We start from the raw sequence: 27,978 nt of genomic DNA on the forward strand, positions 1-27,978 counted from the left end.
GCTTTGCACAACTTTCCAAAACTCATTAATTATCCTTACTAATTTTGTCTTGGGTCTCACGTTCTCTGAAACGAGCCATATTATCTCCACCTTTGTTTCATCCAGCTTTCTTCTGATTGGCAAACACAAGAGCATGTAGCTCCACTGGTGGTGCTCACAGATGGAGCTGCTGTGCTTAAGAGCATCAGTATTGGGTATGTCTGCTTTCGCTGACATTGTATTAAACCAGGGGTTCTTAACCTTGTTGGAGGTACCGAACCCCACCAGTTTCATATGTGCAGTCACTGAACCCCTCTTTAGTGAAAAATAAAATATGATTTTTTTCAAATTCAAGACACTCATGTTTTTTACTGGTGCACAAAATGAGCCGTGCATGTCACGGCGGAGGCTCTGCCGAACCCCTAGGGTTGGATCGAACCCAGGTTAAGAACCACTGTATTAAACCAAGAGTAGAAAAAAAAACATGCCTGCAACAGAGTGTATAGAGCAGTCTGAAGTGTTTATAGACAGTAACCAGCCACTTAAGTAGGTATACCTGATCAACTGCTTATTAGCACAAATATCTAGTCAGCCAATCATATGGCAGCATCTCAGTGCATTTAAGGATGTAAAACAGGGTAAAGGTGACCTGCTGAAGTTCAAACTGAGCATCAGAATGAAGAGGATTGAAGTGACTGAATGTGTTATGGTTGTTGGTCAGAGCATTTCAGAAACTACTGATCTGCTGGAATTTCCCCACACGACCATCTGTAGGGTTTACAGAGAATGGTCTGGAAAAAATGATGAAATATCCAGTGAGCAGCAGTTCTCTGGTGGAAAACGTCTTGTTGATATTTGAGGTCAGAAGAGAATGGCCAGACTGGTTTAAGCTGATAGAAATGCAACAGTAGCTCAAATAAACGTGTTAAAACCAAAGTATGCAGAAAACCATTTCCAAAACTGAAGCAGAGGCAGCAGAAGACCACATCAAATATCACTCGCGTCAAGTAAGAACAGGAAGCTGACTCACTAAAACTGGACAATAAAAGATCGGAAACAGTTGTCAATCTGAACAGATTGTTCAGATGGCAGGGTCAGAATGTGGTGTTAGCAGCATGAAAGCATGGATCTATCCACAAAAAAAATGGTCAAGCCGGTGGTGTAATAATGTGGGGGATATTTTCTTGGGCCCCTTTGTACAAGCAGAGCATCATTTACTCAAATATCCTCCACACTCACCTGATCTCAATCCAGTACAGGGCCTTTGGGATGTGATGGGACAGAAGAATAAATGAGAGAAGAATGGAGTCAGACCCAGCACTAGCAGCGAGTACGCAGCCATCTTTAATATAAGCACACAACATTGTGACAGTATATGAGAGAAAATAAAGAAAAGCATAAGAGGTTCCCTTTAACCTCCTAGGACCTGGCGTCCACATATGTGACATCACATTTTGGGTTATTTAGACCAAAATACTAAATGTTGCTCTACAAGGGCCTGATATCCACTTACAAGGACATTATACTGCTACTGTTCTATTGAAATTTTAAACAAATATCCTCATATGCGGCTCTCATTTTTCTTAGAAACAAAAATTAGGTTAAAAAAAAATCTGGTAATTCTTTGTTTTTACATTCATCAGGTCCCAATCAGCCCAAATATCAAAGAGAAATTAAAAATGCATGCTGTGGAAGAGTTCAGGTCTTAGGTGGTTAAAGAAGATGAATACGGTTTGTATCTCTGTCAAAAGCCCAGCAGAGGGCAGCATCATCCTGCAGCCGTTTTAGATGAAAACAATCTCTGTGAAGATCTGTCTGATAAGGAAAAGACTGAAATAAACCGAAAGAAAATACGTTTGCTTTAAAAAATAATAATAAAGAAGACAATCACTGACAGTTTGCAGGTAACTGACAAGGTAAATTTACTCCAGAGTCACAGACAGTTGAGGAAGAACACTAAGAAGAAGCTGTTCAGCACAGACCACCTGCTTTTTGCATTGCAACACCTTTAAAGTAAGTAAGTGTGCTAATGATCAGCAGGTCACAGTGATCCAGTCATGCTCTTCTTTCAAACATGGCAACCATCCAGCTGCTCTCCAAACCAAACACGTCTGGTTTACAAAGCCTGCTCTAGTTTACGGTCAGCAAAGTACAAAGTGCTCGAGGAAAAAAGGCGACGGTGTCATCAGGAAAACGCAACTGAGAAAACACAGTCTTGTGTTCCTGCTGTGCAACAAAACGCAGCGGTGGGAAGAGGAATTCCTGAGGTTCAGAGTCGCCACGAGTAGCTCATTTAGCCGAGCTCATAATAAGTCAGTGTTAACAGGACAGGACATGCTGCGGTTTTTATATCCAAACATCCGCTTCAACAGATTACAACCATAAATCAGGCATTTGCAGGCAGCAGTAAATCACCATCAGCGTAGACCTGAAAAACAGCCACTGCAGTCGTTAAATTTGTTCTCCTAATTTTGGAGCGTGTATGTGTGTTTAACACGCCTTTAAATTTGAAGCATCATAACCAGTCAGCATCTAAAGTACAAATTCTTTTACCCAGACCAGCTGACACTGTGGTTTACCTCATCTTTGAGCCAGCAGAGGCTCACATATGATTGTGAGATATTGTATGTCTGAAGAACTTTAAAAATGTAACCCTTTAAAGCTTAAACCACAAAGTAATTGCTAGAAAATTCTTATATTTTTTTGAAAATCGAGAGCTTATTGAACCTTACGAAACGCTTTAATTAAATACAAAATTTGTACTATAGTTGCTACATTTGGGATTTTTTGCATCTTATAGGTTAAAAATCTACTGTGCAATTTAATTAAGCTTTTAATGTTGATGATGACAACGATATAGAAGTGTTACAAACTCATACATCAGCTCACGTGTGATACACTTGGCACGACAGGGTTAAGATTATAAAAAGTCCAAAAAACACATGTATTGTAGCGTTTTTACATTAGTTTCATATCCTATTCAACGAGCTGAAATTTATTTTGTTTAATTTCTTGTTTAAAAATGTTATTTTAGTTTTTTCAAAATCAGTTTCAGAATAATTTTTAGACTCCAGCCTTAATGTGGAGGCTGCTTCTCAGACTGAAGTGATGCAAGTTTTTGCCATGCATAGGTTTAGTATTAATTAACTATAATAACCTTGAAAAAGCTTTCACAGGACCTGTCAGTAACTCGACCAAAACCAGTGTGCCACTGGTTTTAAGCTCAATTCACTGGGCTTCTCCGAATTAAAACATTGTCACGTGCAGATCAGGTCAGAGAGCTAACGTTTCACACATTAGTCCTGTCATGCCAAGCTAGTAAAAGTGTATGAATTGATGGTGCAAAATTTTAAAAAAAGTGACTCACTTTATGGAGGGTATCTACACCAAAATAATAAATGAGGAGAGCACTCGACCATCGGTGTCTAACACGAATTCAGGTAAAGTTCAGGTGTATCTATTTGTCCAGAGGAAGGAGAAACCACTGAATCCCTTCACCTGCTCTAACGTAAACCAAAGTGACGACAGATGCTCTGCAGAGGAAACAACCCCATTAAAAAAAAAAAAAAAAAAAAGGACCACTGCTCGCTCCCTCCTGACTTTTCTCTAGTGTTGCTTTTTGCTTCGGTCCTTATCATACATTAGGTCATTTTTGTAGCTCTGGCAGTGCTCGCCTTCAGCTCTCCTCAAGTAACAGCCTGTCTCCTGGTATCTCCCTTCAGACTGTGCTGGGGGACTCTGCAAACCTGTGGAAGCTGAACTGGCTGCAGTTGCACACTCGTTCTACCAACAATGACACGAGCAGGTCAGGAGGGAAAATGAGAGCATGATTTCATTTGTATTAAAGCAGGTGAAATGGACTCATGGATGCTTCTTGACAGCACGGACCGACGTCCCTGAAGTTTAACTGAGTTGTTACTCAACTGAGCTGTGATGATCAAGCATTTGCTTAATTTTCGAGCTGTGCCACATTCAAAGAATGTGTGTGCAAATATAAAAGATCCTGGCCAGTCTTCGGCAGAAAAGTCAGACTCAGGTTTCATGTTCACATGAACAAAAAAATAATAATAAAAATTGATTAATTAAAAAACAACAGCACCTCACTTTGCATGTCACATGTCAAAAACAGTCACGTGAATTATTTAAAAAATGTCCAGTTTTCTTTAAGGCAGAAGGTTCTGGCTCCAGCGTTAAACTGAGGTTCGTATTTGTAACAGAGGGAGGAGCTCGCCGCTCCCTTACAGCTGCTACGAGTTTCACAGGAAGCTTCATCTTTCACTGAGTCTCTGAGGTATGACATGAATACATCGTTGCTCACGGAGGTGTGCAACAGGATGCAATTTGATTGTGTGCTCAGAATGTGCAAGGCTCTATCTACTAACACAGTTTTGGGTTTGCTGGATCATTCGACTCCACTGTGTGTTTTTTGTCAGAGGGCGAACTATTCATCTGCTCCAGCTCTAAATCCAAAACTTTCTCTTTGGCATCGAGGGAACGTCTTTGAGGAGGCGGTGGATCAGTACAGGAGAAAAAGCGAGGCAGGGTGGTCATGGTCAGCATACCGAGGACGAGGAAGGAGCCGGCCACCATGAAGGAGGCGATGTAGTTTCCTGTGACGTCCTTCAGGAATCCTGAAAGAAAACCTGGATATTACTTGAAATGTAAGAAACCGTAAAACTGAGAATGAGATGATGAAAGACTGAGGGATAAACTGAAGTGCACAATATCGGCCTCATGTCGATTAAAGGAAAACACTGCAGTGTTTAAAAAAATATGAAGCCCTGATAAAGCTCTGCAAAATCACACGTTTAATCATTGAATACTAGTAAAAAAGAAGCCTTGTAGGGTAAAATAAGAGCTTCTGAACAGCTCATTCATTTTGCTACCTTGAATCCAGTGACCTCTAACAGTGCAGACAGTTAAAGTGGAAAAAATGTGGCAGGAAACCTAAGATCAGACATTTGATCTGTAAAAGGGTTCATTTTTGTGTTAAACTCTTTTTTACATGCTTTGAAATTAACATAAAACAGAAAAAGGTCAATCAGTTACTGACAGCTCATTTTTTATTGTCAAAGCTTTCTGCTTTGGGTTGAATGTGGAGAAAGAATGATTCTGGTGACACTAACCAAAAACTGAGGTGACGCAGCTCGCACGTCCAGTGATGATTTTTAAAAGTGAAAGTCGGATCGGCTTCAACAAAACTTGATTTTTGCTCTCTGCACAGGTTTGAGGTTAACAGTAAAATGCCACAAAGTGATCTAAAAAGTAGCAGGTGTGCAGACAAGGTGTCTGCCTTTTATAAGAGCAGTTATCCAAGCTTATGACAGCACCACATTCAGTGTGTTGTATTTTGGGCTGATTTAGGTCACTTTAGATAGATTCTTTTCAAACTAAAGCTACAATGGAGTCATTTTTGTTATAAGCTGGCTTTATCTCAGCAGCTTTAACGCACACCTACCTGACAAAGGAGTCCCCAGAAGTCCAGCACCACTCTCGATGAGCTGCAGCAGTCCGAGTGCCCCCATTGTGCGCTCCACGCCCACAATCATGGGCACCACTGCAAAAACAACGGAGGTCAAAGCCCCAGAGCAGAAGCCATAAAGCAGGCTGATCACCATCAGAGCGGCGTAGGAGCCAGACATGGAGCTCACTGGCAGCAGCATGATAAACACTCCTGCTAGGCCTGTCCACAAGGTCAGTAAATGAACAACCCGAAAGTGGCCCAGGTCGGAGAACCAGCCCGACACTACGCGCCCCAAAATGTCCGAAGCACCTGCAGCTGACATAACGAAGGCAGCTTGGTACTCTGAGAAGCCAACTTGGCGACTGTGGGCCACCAGGTGGAAGTAAGGCACGAAGTAGCCGACGTTAAACAGAGTAACGCCCAAAGTGTAAGTGAGATAGGGCCTCTCAGTCAGCAGGGACAGCTCCAGGTAAGAGGCGATGCGCCGCAGCATGGACGCACATGACTTTGTCTCTGAATCCACCTGCAGGAGAGGAAACAAGGAAAGTCTGAGCTTTATCTTTACATATCGCTCCAAAGTCAGTGAGCAAGAAACTTTACTCTTCTGTCCTGATTGTTATGACAGAGAACATTATGATATTCCTCTCTGAGAGAGACATTTTTACTTAAACCAGACCACTGCCTTGCTCCTCCTTCTGTTCTACCTTTGCCGGTGCTTTAGAGCGCCGCTGCGGACGGATCAGCGCCCCGCAGGGTACAATGTTGAGGCTGAGAGCCCCCAGGATCAGCAGGGCCCCTCGCCAGGCGTACGTCTCCACCAGCAGCTGAAAGAGCGGGTTGAAAGCGAAGGAGGAGAGGCCGATGCTGGAGAACCCCAGTCCCAGAGCCAGGGCACGCCGGCGAGTGAAATTAGCCATGACTGTGGCCACCATGGGAGTGAAGACCATCCCCCATCCAAAACCTGGAGCACAAAGCGAGCAAAGTACACCATGAGAGGCAAGCGAGCAGTTCACTACTTTACGAGTTAATCGGTTAACTGTTAAAACCCTCTTTAAACCCTGGAAAAAAAAAAGAAAAAGAAAAGAAAATCCTACTTTCGGTCAGTAAATGTTACAAAGCTGTAAGACAACCTCAGGCTCCGCAGATGGGAGACACAACTTAACATATTGTAAATGTGAAATAAAAATGTTTCTCTGACCCATCACCTGACTTGGAAAACAAAAATCAATTTTTTGCGCTCTTCCTCTGATGAGTACGGGAAACTGGGTGGATGCACTATCATATCAAATGAGCGTGAACACCACAACACGAGTAGAAGAACACTGGCAAAGTGCACAAGGTAAATAGTACAAAATAATACCACTGATGTATGCAGTACACGGTGTGTGTACAAAACATCTTGACGCACCAAACTTAAAGCAGATCTGTTGGTGACGGTGTAGTGAGGGGGGACAGTTAGCTCATGGCATGCATAGAAGCAGCAATAACTGAAAACAACTACACTCTGCAGCGTAACAAGAGTGTAGTTGCACCTGTGTGAGTGACTCACGCCTGAAATACACCTGCTGCTCGTCTGTGATGTCACGTCTCAGATGCAGTTTTGTGCTTTTTGTCACACGGCTTGAAATGAGTTCAGCAGTGCAGCGTGTTCATTTTGAACATTTACCTGTGTCTGAGTCATTCTGACTTGTATTTTGTCTTTTTGTGAATTATTATTCATCTCTGGCTCTCTTCCACAGCATGGTTTTGTTCCGCCTCCCTCCCCTCACGCCCAGAAAAGCAAAGCAGATGGGTGTCCCTCCTTGAGCCTCGTTCTGTGGGAGGTTTCTTCCTTTTTAAGGGTTTTTTTTCCTTCCTACTGTCGCCAAGTGCTTGCTCATAGGGGATCATCTGATTGTTGGGGTTTTCTCTGTATTGTTGTAGGGTCTTTACATTCAAAATAAAGCACCTTGGGATAACCGTTGTTGTGACTTGGTGCTGTATAAATAAAGCAGAACTGAACTGAACAGAATCTTGTTTCTGCACGATGTGCAGAAGTCATCTTTCTTTAAAAAGTGAGTTTAATTATGACTGCTGGCACTGAATTAAGTATTTTTAACATTTTTACCGTAACATTGTGACACCCAGCTAACCCTAACTGTAAGTTAAAGTTGAAAGTGCTACAGCTGTGTACCGATGCTTTTCACTGGATGTGCCAAAAAACAGGAGCTAAAGCGGGCTAAAACTGGTGGTTTAAGACTCTAATACACGTTACCTGAAATTACTCCCATCGTGAGGTAGAGGTGTACGAGACAGGTGGACTGCGAGGCAAGTGTGAGGCCGAGCCCGGCCAGAAAGCCTCCCGTCATCACCACCACTCTGGGATTGTAAGCATTACACAGTGCAGCGGCCAGTGGACCTGCAGAACAAGCAAACGCATTTACATCATTTATTTATAACTATATCAACCTTTTCCCCCCTTTAGAAGATTTAAGGTTGAAAGACCTTAATCCAAACAGGGTCACATATGCATCCTGTAGTAGTCTGTATTTACCCTTTAGTCTCACCATAAGTGTTTTAATGCATTAAGAAAGAAAAATAATTACTGTACAGTTGTCACCTGTAATACTACAAACTGCACACTCACACTTCCACAAACATCAATGACTCACTGAAGAACTGCTGAGCTGCCAGGCCGGTGGACGAGATCCAGGAGATGGCCTGGGCGCTCTCCTCGAAGTACTGAACGAACTCCACAAAGAAGATGCCCAGGCTCCGCATCAGGCCGAACACGAGGCTCGAGCTGACAAACATGGCGACAACCAGCACCCAGCCCCAGCCTCCATCCGGGCCCTCGGCCTCATCGCTCTGGCTCTGCGATTTGGACTTTATGTTGGTCATTTCCAAAGGAGAGTTATCTGAAATGCAGGTGAGGAGAACAATGAATGAGTGCAGAACAAGTCTCAGATCCTGTCTGTGATTCTCAAAAGCCATAATTGATTAACTTCCCACAGGCCAATAAATGGTCTGGTTGACCCATGCATGTGTGACTCAGCTGCAGGTCTTCATTTGACAAGAAAATATAGGTGAGAGGTGAGAGTAACCGCTGAAGTGTTCATACATCAGCTCTGATCAAATATTTACACGCTCACTGGTTTTGATCAATGATAAATCATATTTCACTGCCAGAGGGGAACATGGTGCAAGTCTGAGTGTGTCAACATAACTCAGAGTTTAACGGTGTTGCATCTCTTTATAAATTATGAATGATTTACAAAGCAGCTCTGTTTATTTATTCTAACCATAAATTACGATGTTTTGTTTGACTTATCAGCTGACCTCAATCTGGGTCATACTCGTTAAACATTCACAGCTATAAAAAGTCATAAAATGGGTAATACTCATTCTGCACAGTCTTTTGACCCAGATTTACATACAAGTTAAACAGAGGCTTTTATTCATGATTAGTGACAAGTATTGTAAACAATCATCACACTATGGATGCAGTGTCAAACACAATGAATAAAAAGGTAACTTGCAGAGTATTAAAAAGGGTAAATACATATCTGTAAAGTATCAGTATCTCTTTAACTTTATGAAGAAAAGCTTGTGAGCCACTACAGCCATTGTGATGCTGTTAATGACTTTCTATGATGTGTTATTTCCCACATTTTCACTTTCGTTTTTCTGGTTTCTGTTCAGCTGTCAGCCATTTATCTCCCTGAAAACTACTTCCTCTTCCACGTGAGTCATCAGCTCACACATATATATGCAAAATCTCCTTCACACCCCAAGACTGCACTCTTCCACATGGAGCTCTGACGCCGAGATGTTGTTCCTGGAATCTGCTGCAACTCTGGGTTACAGCTCCTAATGCTCCCATTATCACTAGGACCCTTGTCAACTTTACCTTCCACATCTGCTCCAACTGTTTCTTCAGCCCTTTGTTTTACTGAACTCCTCCTCTTGCTGTTTAGATGTCCTGCCAACAAGTTTTTTCAAAAAGGTCTCAAAGACTTTAGAGTCAGACCTGTTACAGATCGTCAACTTTTCTTTATTATCAGGTGTGTTTCCAAAACCACTAAAAACTGCTGTAATCAAACCTATACTGAAAAAGGACAATCTTGACAAGACACAAATGAACAACTACAGGCCGATCTCAAATCTCCCATTTTTAAGTAAGATCATTGAAAAAGCAGTTTCTCAACAGCTCAATTACTTCTTAAAACAGAACAACTGCTACGATGCCTTCCAGTCAGGTTTTAGACAGAACCACAGCACTGAAACCTCTCTGACCAAAGTGTTTAATGACATATGTCTGAATACAGACAGTGGAAAAATGTCAGTCTTAGTTTTACTGGATCTCAGTGCAGCATTTGATACAGTTGACCACAACATATTACTCAAACGACTGGAGAACTGGGCAGGTCTTTCAGGAACTGTACTAAACTGGTTCAAAACATACGTAGAAAACAGGAAATACTTTGTATCAATAGGTAACTGAGCAGACAAGTATCACATGTGGAGTTCCCCAAGGTTCCATCTTGGGACCCCTTCTGTTTAACATTTAGATGCTCCCACTGGTACAGATTATAAAGAACAACATAAACTATCATAGCTATGCAGATGACACACAAGTATATATCACAATGTCACCAGGAGACCAAGGCCCTGTACAGGCTCTTGGTAAATGCATTGAGGAAATTAATGACTGGTTGTGCCACAATTTTCTCCAGCTAAACAAAAACAAAACTGAGGTAATAGTCTTTGGCGCCAAAGAAAAACGATTACAGGTCACCAGAGAACTTCAATCTATACACCTAAAAACCACAAACCAGGTGAGAACTTTGGGTGTAGTGATGGATGCAGACCTAAACTACTGTTTTTTTTAAATCAATTTTAAATCATGCTTTTTATTTGTTTTTGTTTTTTAATGTCTCTGTAAAGCACTTTGAATCACCTTGTTGTTGAATTGTGCTATATAAATAAACTTGCCTTGCCTTATGTGCTCTTTCTTCTTGATGTTGCCGTCCACTGGGGATTGCCAGGCTATCACAACTGTGGTTTTCTGTTCCTTGTCACACACCGCTATGGTTATATGGTTGGTTTACCGGCAGCTGCTCGTCTGCCTGGAACTGTCAGTCCCACAGGAGCCCTGCTGTTCTCAACCAGCTTTAGTGGTTTCTCTCACCGTGGCAGTCTGCAGCTTGGGCCCTGTCGGCTGTGGCAGACTTCTCCCACTGTGGATTTGGTGTTTAGGGACACTTGTGCTGACACGATAAGAGCCTCTGTGCCATCCTTTACGCCCTTTCGCACTTCATGCGGGAGCTTGAGCTTCTATGTTCCTCATCATGGTCTGTCTTTAGGCACCTGAGACACTTTTGAAGCAAGTAACCTTGGGGAGCAGTCATCCTTTTTTTGTGTGAGGTAAACAAGACCAGTAAGGACAGGTCAACAGACAAAAAGATAAGCAAACTGTGTGAAAATATTATTAAACTGAGTCCAGTGTACTCCGTTAACTATGCACAGTAAAGTATGTGTTGATTAAAAAAAAAAGGTACATGAAATAATTTCATAGTCATGAAAACTATATAAACTATATATGCTAAAGAAATAACAAAAATAAACAAATAAAAAAATGCCCTGAAATGCAATATTGTCTATGATGATGATGATGATGATAATAATAATAATAATAACAGAAAATAATAATTATACCTCGTAATGACACTACTATAAGTAGTAAAAATACATGAATTAAGGGGAGGGGCAATTTTATTAAATTGTGATTTCCTTTTGAATCCCCTTTAAATTGTCGGCCCCAGAGCAAGCCAACAAAAGGCATGTAGGGAGCTGATATCCCAGGGCACATCCCAATCACCCCCCAACTCAGAAGCACCCATATCGGCCATCACTGACATGTCTGCCTTGTTCTTTTGTTGTCATAATAAAAGCTTGTTATATTAGCTTGTTCAGTGGAGAAATTAGAACGATCCTTTTCTTTTGAGAAGTGTTCTATATAATTTTGGTTTGGATTAGGATCTAGTTTATATAACTGATTATAGAAGGATTTGAAAACATTGTTGATGTCTTGGGGATTCTGAAATGGTTCTCCAGTTTAATTTTCACATTTATGCTGACTCCTTCTTTACTGCTATATTGGAAGCTGTCGTATTTAAGCTGTTTAATGATAAATTGTGTTTTTTGTGGGTTAATACCTTCCACACAATGATCACGTTCCTGGATTGATGGGTGGGGGGGGTAATATGTTTACTGTCTAGATGTGGGATTATTTATTCTCCAACTATCATCAAGTCCGTAAGAGTTCATATAATGGTTTATTATATATGTTGAATGTCAGAATCTGGAGTTGCTATTGGAATATGAATATATTTTAGGGGTGAAAAGTGTATTAAGATATCCATCTATTGTAGTAATTGTCGAGTCATTTATAAACAATTATCTTAATAAAAGAGAAAAAGCTATGAAACAAGGATAGGTCCACATTGTTGGGTCCATAAATGTTTGCAAGGGTATATGTTATATTGTGAATTGTTTGGTGGTGTATGTTGATGAGTAAATATGTAAATATGTCTATGTTGATTAGATTTAAGGTTTTGATGTGTATATCCATCAATTTAATGTGATTAAGAAAGAAAAACATTAAAGAGAAGATTATGAGTTTCATCCAGAGTTTCATCCCTGACTGCAATCCCCTCTCCATCTTACTCGTAGATTTATCGTGCTGGAATTTGTACCAATGGATTCGAGCTCATTCATATTGCTGAGCTGGCCTCTCACCACCAGTCTCATCTCTTTGAGGCTGGTGCTCCTCAAATACCTTCTCTTGACTGCCCCAGGTAACACAGGTGCTGGAGTCTTACCTTACAAATATTTACCTTATGTATAAATATGTATGTTATGGCTTTTCCTTGCATGCATGTAATTATAACACACCATACTGGAGTCAGACAATAATAGTGCAGACTGTCCGGCTGAGCAACATCCGAGCAATAAGTTACAAATGAGTCAAAGCATCAGAAAGTTAAACCACCAAATCCACCCATAACCTAATGTTACTCACTGCTCAGCAGAAGGAATCACAGGAATTTGCTGCTAACACACATGAGCTCAAAGACTTAAGACTTAAAGCCATCATGAAACTAAAAGTAAAATGTCATTCTCAACAAATACAACTTTGACCCACTGCTTGTCTGCTTCACCATAACAAAATGTACACTTTGAGTTTTACCTGCAGAAGAAGAAGCAGTCCGGCAGAGTTAGATAAAAGGGGGACAGCAGACACTTAAACAGGACCAGCTGCTATGTCCACCATTCGTTTCCTACAGCCTACAAAGTTGTCAGCAGCTTGTACGAGGGTTCTGTTAACGCAGATAACCCCGACAGCTCGCTGTAATGAAGCTGGGTTTATTTCCTATAAAGAAAGAAGTCCATGTCTGTCCGAGTTGCCTGTGGTGACTAACACTAACTGGTTATTTTAAAGGCTGATTCACAGACTCGGAGATACATTTCACACAAACTTCAAACGAAAGCTAAATGTTTTGCCGGCTACACTCGAACAGGTGGACGAGCGCGCGGTGGACATTGTGCACGTGCCTTCTCCCCAATCATTATCACATGCACTTGACGTCGACGCATTTGGCGCGTGCGCACTGGCTGTCCGAGGCGACACAAAAATAACTGCTTTTCATGTTTTCCAGCTAAACTATTTGAAAATGTGTTTCAAGCGCAAGTCAGAGGTCTCAAGTGACGTCATTATTAACGTGTGCGCGTGAGCAGAGGTATGACAGCGTTCACTGTGAGAACTTCACCTTTTCTAGCGGAGTGAGAGTGAAAAAGCCGGCTGACCGATTAACTGTAAACAGCTGAGCAAAGCCTCACTGCGCTGCTCACGGCGACACAACTCACCCCCGGTGCATTCTTTTCCCCGGACCACCTCGTGGTCCACGGTCTCCAGTTTCACTTTTGTAAACAGTTAAATTACATAATAAGGCTCTGTAGTCCACCCACGAGTACACTCAGGAAACTTACAACCGGTGCGCGTGCGCAGTCCTCACGCGCATACTGCCATGAAAACAAGATGAATCTTATCTGAAAAAACAAGTCTTATCACTAGGTTTACATAAATATAAGATGCGTTGTGTCTTTTTAAGTGAAGTGGAATTTCAGACCACTTCAGATTTTATAAAAATCCAAAAGTTTTTGAGCTAAATTTTTTCCTACAATAGTTAAATAAACTTCCCAGTAGGGCACTAAAGACTAATTTTATTCTCCTGTCATTATCTAGATTAATATCCTTTCAGAGCTGCTTGTTGATGATGAGATTTTAAGAACCTGGAAGATGCACAACTTCAAGAAAGAAGCAAAAAAACAAACAAACCCCAAAACAAAATAGGTAATCCAGTGGCTTAGACTTGAAACCATGGGCTGTTAAGGACCAGAGATTCTCTATAGTGTGTTATCAACCAATCAGATGAGCCGGTAAAAGTATGTAGACAGTGTAGAGTGAAACAGGTTTAACGGTTATCTGCCTTGTAGGTGTTCAGGATACAGACACTAAAGGGAAGCAACAACAAGGTTCAAAAATTACAACTGACCAGATTTGATTTATTTCTGACTCACAGGCAAACTCACATAAATGACCTTAAATCCAAAAAGCTGATTCTGTTCATCTGCATCTGCATGTAGCTTTTTCAGTGGGAGAAACACTTCGTCACTCACCTGTCCACATTCCTTCCTGATTAAATAACTGTTAATTTTTATTTTATTTTAGGTTAAATATCAACTATTACCTGACAATGATGAGTGTTGAAGGATATTATTTGAGAACCATTCCTTTTGCAAAAGAAACAACACGATGAAAACACCTGAATACACATAATACTTTATTATTAGAAATTTATAGATAAAATGATAAAAGTAAAAGTATTTCTTCTGTTATAAGGATCAATTTAACTGCTGCAGATGGTTAAGACTGAGCTTTTTTTTTAACACACTATATTCTCTCTAGAATAATAGAGCACATCCAGAAAAAAATGTTTATGACATGGTAAGTTTTAAATCATCATTTTCAATCATACTTATGACATAGATATTTTTAATCTTTAATCTCTTAAGTGCTTGATAAAAATCATAAAAGCAAATTATTTCTGCTGCAGTAATTAACCTGCAGTGAGTCAGAGAGGTTTAAAACTTACTCTGTAGAACAAATAAAGTTATATTTCTCATGTTCTCTTTGACTGACCCACTGATACCGTCCTCCTCTTTCCATAGCTGCACACCTATCACACTCCTCAATCTTTCCATTATCAGCCCAGTTCTCGTAGCAGACTAGTTTGTCACTGATCCAGAACCACAGATCCATCACGCAGGTGTAGCGCAGTCCCACCCATATGTAGGGACTGCTGGCATTCTTGGCTCTCCTCTCCACCCATCTCTGTTGGTGAGGGTTAGTGATGGAGACCAGGTCAGTGTGGTACAGTCTGCAGTAATCCAAGGCTTCCTCCCAGGTCTTGTTTTCATTGATCAGAATCAATTTATCTGTCAGAAACAATCAAACTTCAGTTAAGTCTGGTTAACAGCAGCTTATGTTCCACTTTACCTTGAATACAGACAGTACACAATAAAACATTGTAGTTTTTCACTTCCTTTAGCTGTATACTTAATTATTGTAAGTGTGTACAGTGCATTTGGAAAGCATTCACAGTTCCACATTTTGTCCTGTTACAGTCTTATTCCAAAATAGATTAAATTTCTTGTTCACTTCAAAGTTCTGCACATGATACCCCAAAATGAAAAAGTGGGGAAAAGATTGTTGAAATTCCTGCAAATCAAAAGCAAAAATATGGCATGTACAGTATGTAAGTATTTACACTTTGTTGAAGTATCTTTGTCAACACTTGAAGCTTCAAGCCTTCCTGAGTATGATGCTACAAGCTTGGCATATCTATTTTAGGGCAGTTTCTCCCATTCATTGCACAACCTCTGAAGCTCCATCAGGTTGGATGGTGCACAGCCATTTTCAGATCTCTCCAGAGAATCAGGTTCAAACTTTGGCTCTTGCTGGTCACTTGAGGACCTTCACAGTGGTTCTGCAGCCACTTGTTTTTATCTTGGCCGTGTGCTTGGGGGCTTGTCCTGTATAAAATGAACCTAATGTGGATCTAATGTCCGGTGCACTCTGGAGCAGCTTATTCAAAAAGAATCAAATTTACCATCACTAGCTCACTCTACTAAACAGGCCTGATTGTTGGAGGGCTTCAGAAATGATTGTTCTTCTGGAAGATTCTCCTCTCTCCACAGAGCAATGCTGGAGCTCTGTCAGAGTGACCATCACTCCTTGACTAAGGCTTTTCTACCTCAAACTCTCTAACTGGCGAGGTGGCAGCTCTAGGAAAGTCCTGGTGGTTTCAAACTTCTTCCATTTACAGATCTCTGAGCTTATTGGGACCTTCAGTGCTGCAGAAATGTTTCTGTGCCTCTCAACACAAGCCTGTCTCAGAGCTCTACAGACAATTCCTTGGATCTTCTAATGATGCTCCTATTACAGGGAAAATAAATCAGATTAATCTTAGTAGAAACTCACCACCATAACAGAAGAAAGGATTTTTATTGTTGCATTCATCAGAGCTCCATTTTCTTGATCTGTTTAACAGAGTCACAGCACATTTCTTTTTGTTTTGTCCATCATTAAATGACTCCATATCCCAGTGCCTGAAAGAGAAATTACTTCCATCTGACCACCTCCAGGTGTCTCTGAACAGGCCGATCCACACATTCATCAGAGAGCTCTCGGACTTATTCAGGATCTTAAATTCTTGCCCATCCACCTGATCGAGTCCACTGGCCAGGTCAGTGTAGTGATCTCTGCAGTAGTTCTGAGCCTTTGTCCAGGTTATCTTCTCCTCAATCAAATGAATCGATTTACCGTCTCTCTTCTTTTCTGTTAAGGAAAAACATCAAAACAAAACAAAATTTCCATCACCACAAACATTTTGAAGAAATACAGAAAGACACATAATTTGTATGATTCCTCAAACATGCTTTCTCTCCATTTCTCTTTCAGTTCAGTTATATTATCAAATCAGACTATTATCCACATATTCTCACCATCGTAGCAGATGAACGGCATCATTTGGTCACATCTGGCATGTGTCCAGTTTCCTCTTGTCTTCACACAGTTCTCATTTTGATTTTGATTATTTGGTTCAGAAGATCCCCATCTGGTTTCATGTTCAGTGTAGTTCACCCCTGGCAGAGACCAATGCCACATCCTGTTTTCTTTTCCTGGGTTGCTGAACAGTCCAATCCAGGCTTTACCTTCATACTCTTTGGATTCACGCAGTCTCGCCATGTCTGCCATGTCAAACACGCTGGCCAGGTCTGCATAATTCTCTCTGCAGTATTTCTGTGCTTCTTCCCAGGTTTTGTCTTCTCTAATAAAGTGGTACTCATACAGGTAACAGGTGGAGACGAAACACTGACCTAAAAGCAGTAAAATATTAGCAATAATGCTGCATTATCAAATCAAACTCACTGGTTCACAGATAAACAGTCTACAACACAAGTGTGACTCTGAGCTCAGTGACCTTGTCAATGAAAGACAAATGTGTGCAGATAAAACAAATAGATGAAAATCAAATGGAAAAACAAAGAAAAGACAGAAGAAGTAAGAAGACAAGACATTACAAAAAACACGGTAAGTTTGTAGGATTCAACAAAACACACACCAGGTAGAGAAATATCATCTCTATAGGGAAACTCAATCAGAATTTTCCACTTACCCATCAGAATCAGCAGAAAGAGACTCCACTGCATCTTTAATCTGCCGGATTAAATAAATATTTCATTAGATAATGAAATCATGTTTCATTTCATAGATGGTCTGGTTATAATCATCATTATAATCTGGGTGTACAGATTGGAAGTTCAGCTGGACCCAAATGCAGACACGAGCAGGCAGCCAGAGTTGAAATGTTTTACATCACTCATGTATACATCAAAACATAGAATTAGGCTTTATCACTGTTGTAAAAATACTCCATGCTGTACTAATACAGAGGTGTCTTATTGTTGAGGTCAGGAGCTGCCAGATCTGTTTTCTCTGGTAGTCTGCATGCATGAAAGAGTCTCTGCTTAACATAACTGATATTATATTAAGGCTGATTCTTCGGTTTAAAGGTGCTTTTCTTTTAAATCCAGTCTGCTGCATATCTTAGAAATTGATTTTGAAAATATATAAATATATATAAACATAAACAAACACAAAACATTCAATGAATTACAGATTTCAAACTTACATCTGGTTAGTCTTTTGGTCCTTTGTCTAATTTGGCCTCTTTCCTCGAAGGGTTCAAATAAACACTGAAATAAAAGCAAACACAGAGAGCTCATTATGCAAAGATCGGAATTTATATATTAAAATACTGCTGCTGCTTTCAGAAAGATAAAGACGAGGGAGTTTTTTACACGTATGAAAGCGGTATTCTGTTACGTGTTGTAGCTTATAGCTTTTTCCTCAATGATTGTAAAACTGTATAATTTTGTTGTTGTCTCTTGTTTTTGAACTGACTTCTCATCATATACTTTACCAATGAAAAAGCTGATGATGGTTTGGATCGTTTATATGCAGAAATATTGAAATTATGGAAATATTTATACTTGTATTGTGAGCTTGTTCTTTACCTGAGTGTTTTATCTTGATGTCACTTTACAATTTCCTTACTTTTGCATGTAAACACTGAAACACTGCTGATAAAATAAGACCTGAATCTGTGGATAATTAGCTTTTTATTACTTATTTTTCATTTAAATTCACTTTTGTTATTATTGGATGTCGTCACTTACAGTCCTATGTCTCTGAACTTTCCCACACACGTTGGAGAATATGACTGTTTTTCAATAACTATCATTAAGAGATTATCTTAATTTTCATATGAACACATTTTTCACTGTACATGTAACGTTATAAATCCTCCCAGTGTGGATCATATTTACATTTTGAATGCAAATTTCTCTGAAATGATTACAAGATAAACATGTGAGCAAATGAGCCATACGCTCAGAAAACTTCCCACGAACTCCAGTCGTCTGCAAAATGACCTCACATATGTATATTTTTTGAAAAGTGATCACAAGCATTTTCTTATTAGTTCCTCCTGTTCTTTAATAGTACTTGTTAAGCAGGTTGTAACCTATCTAGGGGAGCTATGCCTTAAACATCTCTGTCAGCTGACATACGAGTGGTAATTTTTTTCATTAAATGAATGAATTAAGGATAAAAACCATTAGAGGTTCATAATAAACTGACAATAAATGTAATGAAGGTGGGAATATGAGAGAGTGAAAGGATAAAAGAGAACGTATTTTTAGTGTTTTTGCTTTATATTCAGAAAAACAGACTAAAATATCTAAAAAATGGCAGAAATACAGACTGCCCATTTGTAATGCCTCAGGTAAACATCCTGAGGATCAAGGTGCAGTATATGAAAGGGAAAAGATACAGTGTAACTTGTTACGACATGTTGTGAAGTGAATTGGATTTTAAACCATGTGCTCACATAAGCACAGGAGCTGTATGCTGTGCATGCTGCTCTCTCAGACTGTTGCTGAAGGAAATACAGTGCTGTAAAAAGTGTTTTCTCCTTTCCTGATTTCTTAGTTTTGTGCATATTTGTTACATGTTTCAGATCATCAACCAAATGTTAATATTAGACAAAGACAACCTGATTTTTTGAAATTATGGTTTCATCTAAAGGGAGGAGGTTATCTAACAGTGTCCTACAGTGTTTTTTTTAGCATCAAGGGTGTCATAAAGTTTGTTGTTTCTCTTATTTAATGTAACTCCACCGCTATCAGCACTTTGTCAGTCATTTTATTTTTAAAAAAAGTCTCTTTCTGTTTGCGGTTAAAACAAACAAACAGTAAGAGCCCTGTGAGTGTTGAGATGTGCAGACAGCAGAGGGAGTCAAAGCCAAGTGAAAAACTTATCAGGGCTCAGAAAAGGCTTCAGGTGGGTTTCTTATTTTGCTCACGCACAGCTCCAGCTCTGCCAGTAAAGACCTTAAAATCCTGTTTTCGGCAGCAGTGTTATTCCTGAGCAATCTTTTCTTGTTTGAATGCATCAGTCTGGCTCTGCTTTTCCTCCCATGATAAGTAAAAGCATTAAAAACATTGCTCTGAAGCGCTGAATGTAGCAAAGAGGTTATAGAAGTTATTTAGCTATTATTTAAACTGAATGATATTATCTCTTTCAGAAACATTCCTTTGTTCTTCACCCAACTTATATGAACATTATGTTTTACTTCAGGGGTGTGACGCAACTTTTCAGCAAGGAAAAAACTCTTCCTGCACTCTTTAACGAGACAAACTGGAACGCATGAAAACACAGTGTACTGACTAACTCCTTCCAGGGTTAAAGAATAATAAAACTGTATTACATGTGTAGTTAAATATTTACTAATAGCTGACAATGACACATGTTGGAGGATTTATTTTAACAGCCATTCCTTTAGCAATCGAAGCAATAAAATACAACGAAAACAGCTGAATACACATAAAACTTTATTATTGGCAAGGTATACATAAAATCCTTAAAAGTAAAAGTGTCATCAGTGTTATATGGATCAATATTACTGCTGCAGATGGTTAAGACTGAGGTTTACTTTAAACAAATGATTATAACATGGCTATGAGGACCACTTATCTCTAAAAAGCGACTTTTAATCATCATACAAACACACTTGGATATAACTTAAATTAAACAGCAGGTTAAACATTTATCATAGATGTTAATCGTCTTGGTTGAAACTGGACATGATGTCAGTTCCTCCTCTCTGCTTTCATTGCTAATATGCTAACACCACATGCTGTGATTTTCTGTGTAAATAACACACACGAGACCCTAAAACAAAAACTGTAATCACCCTTTTCATATAGCTTTTGTAATGTTGGATACAGTCTCTTCTCCCCTAATCCATATTTTGGTTCTTAATATAAAACACAGGGGTGACTCACTGCAATATTATTATTGTTTTTTCATCTTTCTACATTCAGTGCTTGATAAAAATCATAAAAGCAAATTATTTCTGCTGCAGTAATTAACCTGCAGTGAGTCAGAGAGGTTTAAAACTTACTCTGTAGAACAAATAAAGTTATATTTCTCATGTTCTCTTTGACTGACCCACTGATACCGTCCTCCTCTTTCCATAGCTGCACACCTACCACACTCCTCAATCTTTCCATTATCAGCCCAGTTCTCGTAGCAGACTGCTTTGTCACTGATCCAGAACCACAGATCCAGCACGCAGGTGTAGCGCAGTCCCACCCATATGTAAGGACTGCTGGCATTCTTGGCTCTCCTCTCCACCCATCTCTGTTGGTGAGGGTTAGTGATGGAGACCAGGTCAGTGTGGTGCAGTCTGCAGTAATCCAAGGCTTCCTCCCAGGTCTTGTTTTCATTGATCAGAATCAATTTATCTGTCAGAAACAATCAAACTTCAGTTAAGTCTGGTTAACAGCAGCTTATGTTCCACTTTACCTTGAATACAGACAGTACACAATAAAACATTGTAGTTTTTCACTTCCTTTAGCTGTATACTTAATTATTGTAAGTGTGTACAGTGCATTTGGAAAGCATTCACAGTTCCACATTTTGTCCTGTTACAGTCTTATTCCAAAATAGATTAAATTTCTTGTTCACTTCAAAGTTCTGCACATGATACCCCAAAATGAAAAAGTGGGGAAAAGATTGTTGAAATTCCTGCAAATCAAAAGCAAAAATATGGCATGTACAGTATGTAAGTATTTACACTTTGTTGAAGTATCTTTGTCAACACTTGAAGCTTCAAGCCTTCCTGAGTATGATGCTACAAGCTTGGCATATCTATTTTAGGGCAGTTTCTCCCATTCATTGCACAACCTCTGAAGCTCCATCAGGTTGGATGGTGCACAGCCATTTTCAGATTTCTCCAGAGAATCAGGTTCAAACTTTGGCTCTTGCTGGTCACTTGAGGACCTTCACAGTGGTTCTGCAGCCACTTGTTTTTATCTTGGCCGTGTGCTTGGGGGCTTGTCCTGTATAAAATGAACCTAATGTGGATCTAATGTCCGGTGCACTCTGGAGCAGCTTATCATCAAGGATGTCTCTGCACATTGCATTCATCTTTCCCTCGACTCTGACTTGTCTCCCGGTCACTGCTGCTGATAAACATCCCCAGAGCATGATGCTGCCACCACCATGCTTCACTGTAAGGATGGTATTGGGCCGGTGATGAGTGGTACCTGGTTTCCTCCGGACGTGATGCTTGGCATTCAGAGTTAAGAGTTCAATCTTTGTTTCATCAGACCAGAGAATTTTATTTCCCATGGTCTGAGCATCCTTCAGGTGCATTTTGGTAAACTGAGGAGTGGCTTCAGTCTGCTCACTCTACTAAACAGGCCTGATTGTTGGAGGGCTTCAGAAATGATTGTTCTTCTGGAAGATTCTCGCTCCACAGAGCAATGCTGGAGCTCTGTCAGAGTGACCATCACTCCTTGACTAAGGCTTTTCTACCTCAAACTCTCTAACTGGCGAGGTGGCAGCTCTAGGAAAGTCCTGGTGGTTTCAAACTTCTTCCATTTAAGATCTCTGAGCTTATTGGGACCTTCAGTGCTGCAGAAATGTTTCTGTGCCTCAACACAAGCCTGTCTCAGAGCTCTACAGACAATTCCTTGGATCTTCTAAGTCTAGTGATGCTCCTATTACAGGGGAAAATAAATCAGATTAATCTTAGTAGAAACTCACCACCATAACAGAAGAAAGGATTTTTATTGTTGCATTCATCAGAGCTCCATTTTCCTGATCTGTTTAACAGAGTCACAGCACATTTCCTGTTTTGTCCGTCATTAAATGACTCCATATCCCAGTGCCTGAAAGAGAAATTACTTCCATCTGACCACCTCCAGGTGTCTCTGAACAGGCCGATCCACACATTCATCAGAGAGCTCTCGGACTTATTCAGGATCTTAAATTCTTGCCCATCCACCTGATCGAGTCCACTGGCCAGGTCAGTGTAGTGATCTCTGCAGTAGTTCTGAGCCTTTGTCCAGGTTATCTTCTCCTCAATCAAACGGATCGATTTACCATCTCTCTTTTTTCCTGTTAAGGAAAAACATCAAAACAAAACAAAATTTCCATCACCACAAACATTTGAAGAAATACAGAAAGACACATAATTTGTATGATTCCTCAAACATGCTTTCTCTCCATTTCTCTTTCAGTTCAGTTATATTATCAAATCAGACTATTATCCACATATTCTCACCATCGTAGCAGATGAACCACATAGTTTGGTCACATGTGACATCTGCCCAGTTTCCTCTTGTCTTCACACAGTTCTCATTTTGATTTTGATCATCTGGTTCAGAAGCTCCCCATCTGGTTTCATGTTCAGTGTAGTTCACCCCTGGCAGAGACCAATGCCACATCCTGTTTTCTTTTCCTGGGTTGCTGAACAGTCCAATCCAGGCTTTACCTTCATACTCTTTGGATTCACGCAGTCTCGCCATGTCTGCCATGTCAAACACGCTGGCCAGGTCTGCATAATTCTCTCTGCAGTATTTCTGTGCTTCTTCCCAGGTTTTGTCTTCTCTAATAAAGTGGTACTCATACAGGTAACAGGTGGAGACGAAACACTGACCTAAAAGCAGTAAAATATTAGCAATAATGCTGCATTATCAAATCAAACTCACTGGTTCACAGATAAACAGTCTACAACACAAGTGTGACTCTGAGCTCAGTGACCTTGTCAATGAAAGACAAATGTGTGCGACTATAAGACTTTAGTGTTTGGATACAATAAAGATAATGTTCACAGTAAACAAAGACATGAGATTGAAATAAAAAGGATTATTCATAACAAAAAGAAACAATTGAATTGATGGAGATCAAATGAAAAAGCAAAGATAATACAGAAACAGAATTACAGCAATAAATAATAACAACAGCAAACATCAGAGCAGAATGTAAACCGGAAAAATACAAAGATGTTAGCAGAATAAAACTGAGGAAGCAGTGCGGAGAATTTCCACTTACCCATCAGAAGCAGAAACAGACTCCACCGCATCTTTAATCTGCCACATAATGAAAACATATTTTCTTTAATACACAGTAAAAAGATGACAACATTTTGAATGTAAAACGTGTCGTTTTAGTGTGTGTGTAGAGAAATGACATTCATATAGAACTTGCACTTAAAATGCTGGAAGTCACTGTTTTGTTTGATACTGTGTTTGGATGTGTTTCTCGAGGAACTGTATGAAAACACGTTTTAGTTCTTTTAACATTCAAATAAAATGATCTGTTGAATTAATCTGATAAACCACATCTCTAATTGAGAAAATCTTACCTTAGACTCAGGTTAAGAAAATTAAACCCTCAATACAACAGCTGGTAAATGATCTGAAACACATTCGGTACTTAGAATATTTTATGATGCATAGAGTTTATTATTTTTAGCTTCTCTTTAATATCATAGTGTTTATTCTTCATATCTCTAATTGTGTACAGTGACGCTGGTCTCACATTGTTAATTCATGAAGCTTTTATCAGTCTGTTGTTGCTTTTGCCATTAACTTGTCACATTTATCCAACAAATACAAGGTTTTTAAGAAATAGCAACATCTAATCATGAATGAAACCCTCATCAGTTGAGCCTATACTGTATAACGTTTAACCTGGAAGTGTATTAAGTGCTACCCAGGAACCAAGAAAAACCAGACAGTATGTATAAAATGACCCATTTATTACTAAATACCTCACAAGTCACCAAAAAGCGGTTCCTAGTCTGGTCTGGATGCTCTACTTTAAATTTGTCTGATTATCATTTGAAGCGACAGCTCTGTTTAGGTCATTGATGAGATGCTGTGTGATCATTTTGCAGTTCTGTAAAGAAAGGTTGGGTTGGATCCCACAATTGTTCTGTGGGACGCAGATCACATTTTGAAGAGAGGACCCAAATGCAGACGTTGGGAGACTAAACTTAACAAAAGCAAGCTGTTTATTAAGGCTGCAATCATAAAAAATACATAACAAAGGCAAACGGCGACTCGGACTTTGACTAAAACCAAGCTATACTGGGAAATCCACTGGTCACCAAATAATAAGCACACTCCATTCAATGTAATGAATTACAAATTTTAAACTTACATCTGGTTAGTGGTTCTATCCTTGGCCGATGTCTGTCGTGGAAGTGTTCAAGTAAATCGAGAAGTAATAACAAACAAAGAGAAGGCTTTATGGAGAGGTCTGGATTTAAATATTAAAATAGTGCAGTCCTAACCAAATCAGCAGAAGTATCATAACAGAGCATCACTGATGGCTGTCCAACAAAAAGAAACTGAAAGCATCATTCTGTCTCGCCCTTTTTCACTCACAAACATATAAAATATAATCATTTTCCCCAATAATTGTAAGACTATAATTATATTGTTGTCTATTGTTTTTGAACTGACTCCTCATTATGAATATAATAATAATAATTTGTTTTTTATTATTTTTATTACCGATTTTTCATTTAAAACGACTTCTGTTATTATTGGATGTCCTCACTTACAGTCTAATGTCTTTGTCCCACAGATGTTGGAGAATATGATTGTTTTTCAATAACTATCTGAATTAATAGATTATCTTAATTTTAAGGTTGCAGCACACTGAATGTAACCAGAGTCATACGAGGACACATGAACACATTGTAAATCATCCCGCTGTGGATCATATTTGAATCTTATTTGATTCCCAAAAATATTCTGACCTTGTTTGAGTGACTGCCCATACTTTGTTTTATTGGTTTCTTTTTAAAAATGTGATCACGAGCATTTATATATTATTTGCTTTAAAATACCTCTGATGGCGGCTGCCAGCTGACACAATGAGTGATAATTTTGATATTTTTGTGGCTCGATTAAATAAATTAGGGGTTTTTGAAAATTCATAAAAATGACAGAAAAGTAGAGACTGCGCCTTTGTAGAGCAATCCTCAGGTAACGATCCTGTGAGCAGGGTGCAGAATATGAAAGAAAAAAAATACAATGTGCCTTGTGTATTCAATATTTCCAGTTTGATAGTGTAGTATCTGCCCTGTGAGTGTTCAGGTGTGCAGACAGTAGAGGGAGGTAAAGCCAAGTTTAAAAATCAAGAGCTCAGAAAAGGCTTCAAGTCACTGACCAGCTCTACCAGTAAACATCCAGTTTTTGGTACCAATATTATTCCTGATCAGTCTTTTCTTGTGTAAATGCATCAGTCTATGATGATTAATGCTGGTTTTAAATTCTGTGTCACAAAATATATTTATATCTGTTGCCTTTTCCTGGAACAGCTGAGTTGTCATCATTAACATTATAACTCTGCTTTTCCTCCTGCGACACTTCAAAAACATTGCTCAAAGACTAATGTAACCAGAATAGAAACTATTATGAAGTTGTCAGAACAGAAATACGTATTATGTCTTTAAGGGGACTTTTGTTCTTTCCCAAATTTATTTTAAAGTGTTGGTGGATGTGCTGGAAACATTCCTCAGAGATTTTGGTCCATGGTGATATGACAGCAATGTTGTGCATTCAGAGCTACTCTGCATATCTTCACACATTCTTCACCACAACCCTGCTGCTAACCTGTTTTCTCTTTTTCAGACCGTTCTCTGTGGGAAAATCCCAGCAGCTCCGCAGTTCCTGAAATACCAACTTGCCTGGCACCAAAACCACGCCCCATTCAAAGCAGCTTAAATCATCTTTCTTCTTCATTCTGATCCACAGTTTCAGCTTCAGCAGGTCGTTCTGATCAAGTCTACATGCGTCAATGCACTAAGTTGCTGCCATGTGATTTGATATCTGGGGTTGAACTATGTGTACAAGATATTTAAAGCCTCACAGATTAATAAGATAATAATAAAGAATTTAAGCTACTTCAATTATTGTCAGTTTTGTGTAAGTCATAAAAACTGTGCATTATAGAAACCCAAACAGGAGACTTTAGTTTTACTTAATCTCTAAGGAGTTACAACAGAAATGAGAAATAGCACCCAAACGTTGCAGTTTCTACTAATCTCCCGTGGTCTTTGCTCCAGTGTCCACTTTCTGAGCTCTACTTCGTTTATTGTCTCTGTTAGCTTATGTATTTCCCAATAAATATGCGGTTCGTCACAAACTTGCTCAACAGGCCTTTTGCAGGATTGTATTTCACAATAGCAGGACAAGTTGTGTAACATATGATAAACACTCTCTGACTCTCACTGATAGATCAGTTTTCCCTGCAACCTCATACGTCTATAATTTCTCAAGATTTCTGGGAATTAGTCATAGCTGTAGTTTTTATTTTGTTGAATAAATGTATACTTTTTATATATTTAAATGTATTTACAATTAGAGCTTTTTGTATCTAGTAGAGCTATGTGGTTAGATTTTGAAACTTTATACTATATTGTATTATTTAATTCAGTTTAGTTAGTTACTTTTCTGTCTTGGAACAATTGTGATCACATAATTTCCTCAGGGATTAATGACGTGTTCTGATTCTGATTTCTATCTGCTGCTTGCAGGAGTAAATTTCTTTCCAAACGCAGTAGAAACCTTGGGTGTCGATCGTAGTTGGTTTGCGCTTTATGTTCCTCGGGGAAGGAAATGCTTCTCCAAATTAGGGCAGCATCATACTCATAACTGCGGTAGCTTCCTGAAATGTTCAAACTGTGCTCACTAATGCTCACTTCATGAAATAATCTTCACATATTTCCCATTTCATATTCACTTCCTCAGATTTGTTCCATCCTCTTATCTGACAGCCTTCAGATGAAGTCATATGAGAAGGAGAACCCTGCAAAGGTATGAATGAAGGGAAAAAGCTGCATGTCGTAGGGGAGGAGGGGGTTGAAGGTTGGAAAGTCCCTTCAAGCTTCCAATGTTTGTCCGCCGAGCGTGGACAATAAGGCCAGCTAGCCACAACTCATCAGGGAGCAGGAAGCAGGGATGACAGAGGGTGGGAGAGTTCAGCAGGAGTCTGCAGCCCCTCCAGGAAGCACCAGCGGGCTCGCACACGTGTTATTGGCTGGTAGAGTGGACTATTAAGACCCAGGAGGAAACAGGTGCCCTCAGCTTCATTGTTTCCTCACCAGCAACCAAGAAAAAACAAAACAAATACTAAAAAAAAAAAATGGGGGGATAATTTTACTGAGCAGAAGATGTGATTCATGGGTAAAAAGAGTTTCCTAATGGGAGGAAGAAAATCAAAGGAGGTGAAAGGCTGAAGGCGCAGAGAGCCTGAAAATAAGTTGTTTTAGTTATCCAGTTGTTTACACATTCGCCTAACAAGCAACAAGATCTCCAGTTTGATCCCGGGATGAGATATAGATCCCTCGGGGATTGTGTCAGGAAGGGCACTCTACCACATCAAACATGTGGCGCTGCCCCCTGGGCGAGTCATATGTAGCACCACGGTCTTGGAGGAACGTCGTCTCATTTCACTGTGTACTGCACCACTGCACATGGTTGGGATGACAATAAAGTCA

General features: G+C 39.6%; 3 protein-coding genes across 5 annotated transcripts; all 3 read right to left on the minus strand.

Annotated features, from left to right (window-relative positions):
- Positions 1 to 4,005: 4,005 nt before the first annotated feature.
- Positions 4,006 to 13,512, minus strand: slc16a13 (solute carrier family 16 member 13). Of its 3 annotated transcripts, none has more exons than XM_080290791.1 (7): positions 13,352 to 13,512; positions 10,423 to 10,834; positions 8,095 to 8,340; positions 7,698 to 7,841; positions 6,148 to 6,404; positions 5,438 to 5,966; positions 4,006 to 4,610 (listed from the first exon to the last, which is right to left on the minus strand). In XM_080290791.1, exons 3-7 carry the CDS (start codon positions 8,321 to 8,323, stop codon positions 4,357 to 4,359), a joined length of 1,413 nt encoding a protein of 470 aa, XP_080146917.1. In that variant the 5' UTR covers positions 8,324 to 8,340; positions 10,423 to 10,834; positions 13,352 to 13,512; the 3' UTR covers positions 4,006 to 4,356. The 3 variants fall into 3 exon arrangements, with proteins under 3 accessions (XP_080146917.1, XP_026017868.2, XP_026017869.2); XM_026162083.2 differs by having other exon boundaries at positions 10,418 to 10,834; positions 13,255 to 13,487; XM_026162084.2 differs by lacking the exon at positions 10,423 to 10,834 and having other exon boundaries at positions 13,352 to 13,470.
- Positions 13,513 to 14,315: 803 nt separating this feature from the next.
- Positions 14,316 to 17,807, minus strand: LOC113012447 (C-type mannose receptor 2-like). The gene is made up of 5 exons (XM_026152666.2): positions 17,743 to 17,807; positions 17,227 to 17,267; positions 16,553 to 16,927; positions 16,029 to 16,385; positions 14,316 to 14,983 (listed from the first exon to the last, which is right to left on the minus strand). Exons 2-5 carry the CDS (start codon positions 17,258 to 17,260, stop codon positions 14,637 to 14,639), a joined length of 1,113 nt encoding a protein of 370 aa, XP_026008451.2. The 5' UTR covers positions 17,261 to 17,267; positions 17,743 to 17,807; the 3' UTR covers positions 14,316 to 14,636.
- A 2,185-nt stretch (positions 17,808 to 19,992) lies between these two features.
- On the minus strand, positions 19,993 to 24,716 carry LOC113013149 (macrophage mannose receptor 1-like). The gene is made up of 5 exons (XM_080290805.1): positions 24,630 to 24,716; positions 23,517 to 23,554; positions 22,747 to 23,121; positions 22,227 to 22,580; positions 19,993 to 20,920 (listed from the first exon to the last, which is right to left on the minus strand). The coding sequence occupies exons 2-5, from the start codon at positions 23,545 to 23,547 to the stop codon at positions 20,574 to 20,576; spliced, it is 1,107 nt and encodes a 368-aa protein (XP_080146931.1). The 5' UTR covers positions 23,548 to 23,554; positions 24,630 to 24,716; the 3' UTR covers positions 19,993 to 20,573.
- Between the last annotated feature and the right edge of the window lie 3,262 nt (positions 24,717 to 27,978).

This window comes from Astatotilapia calliptera, chromosome 3 (genome assembly GCF_964374335.1).
Source record: "Astatotilapia calliptera chromosome 3, fAstCal68.1, whole genome shotgun sequence".
NCBI lineage: Eukaryota > Metazoa > Chordata > Actinopteri > Cichliformes > Cichlidae > Astatotilapia > Astatotilapia calliptera.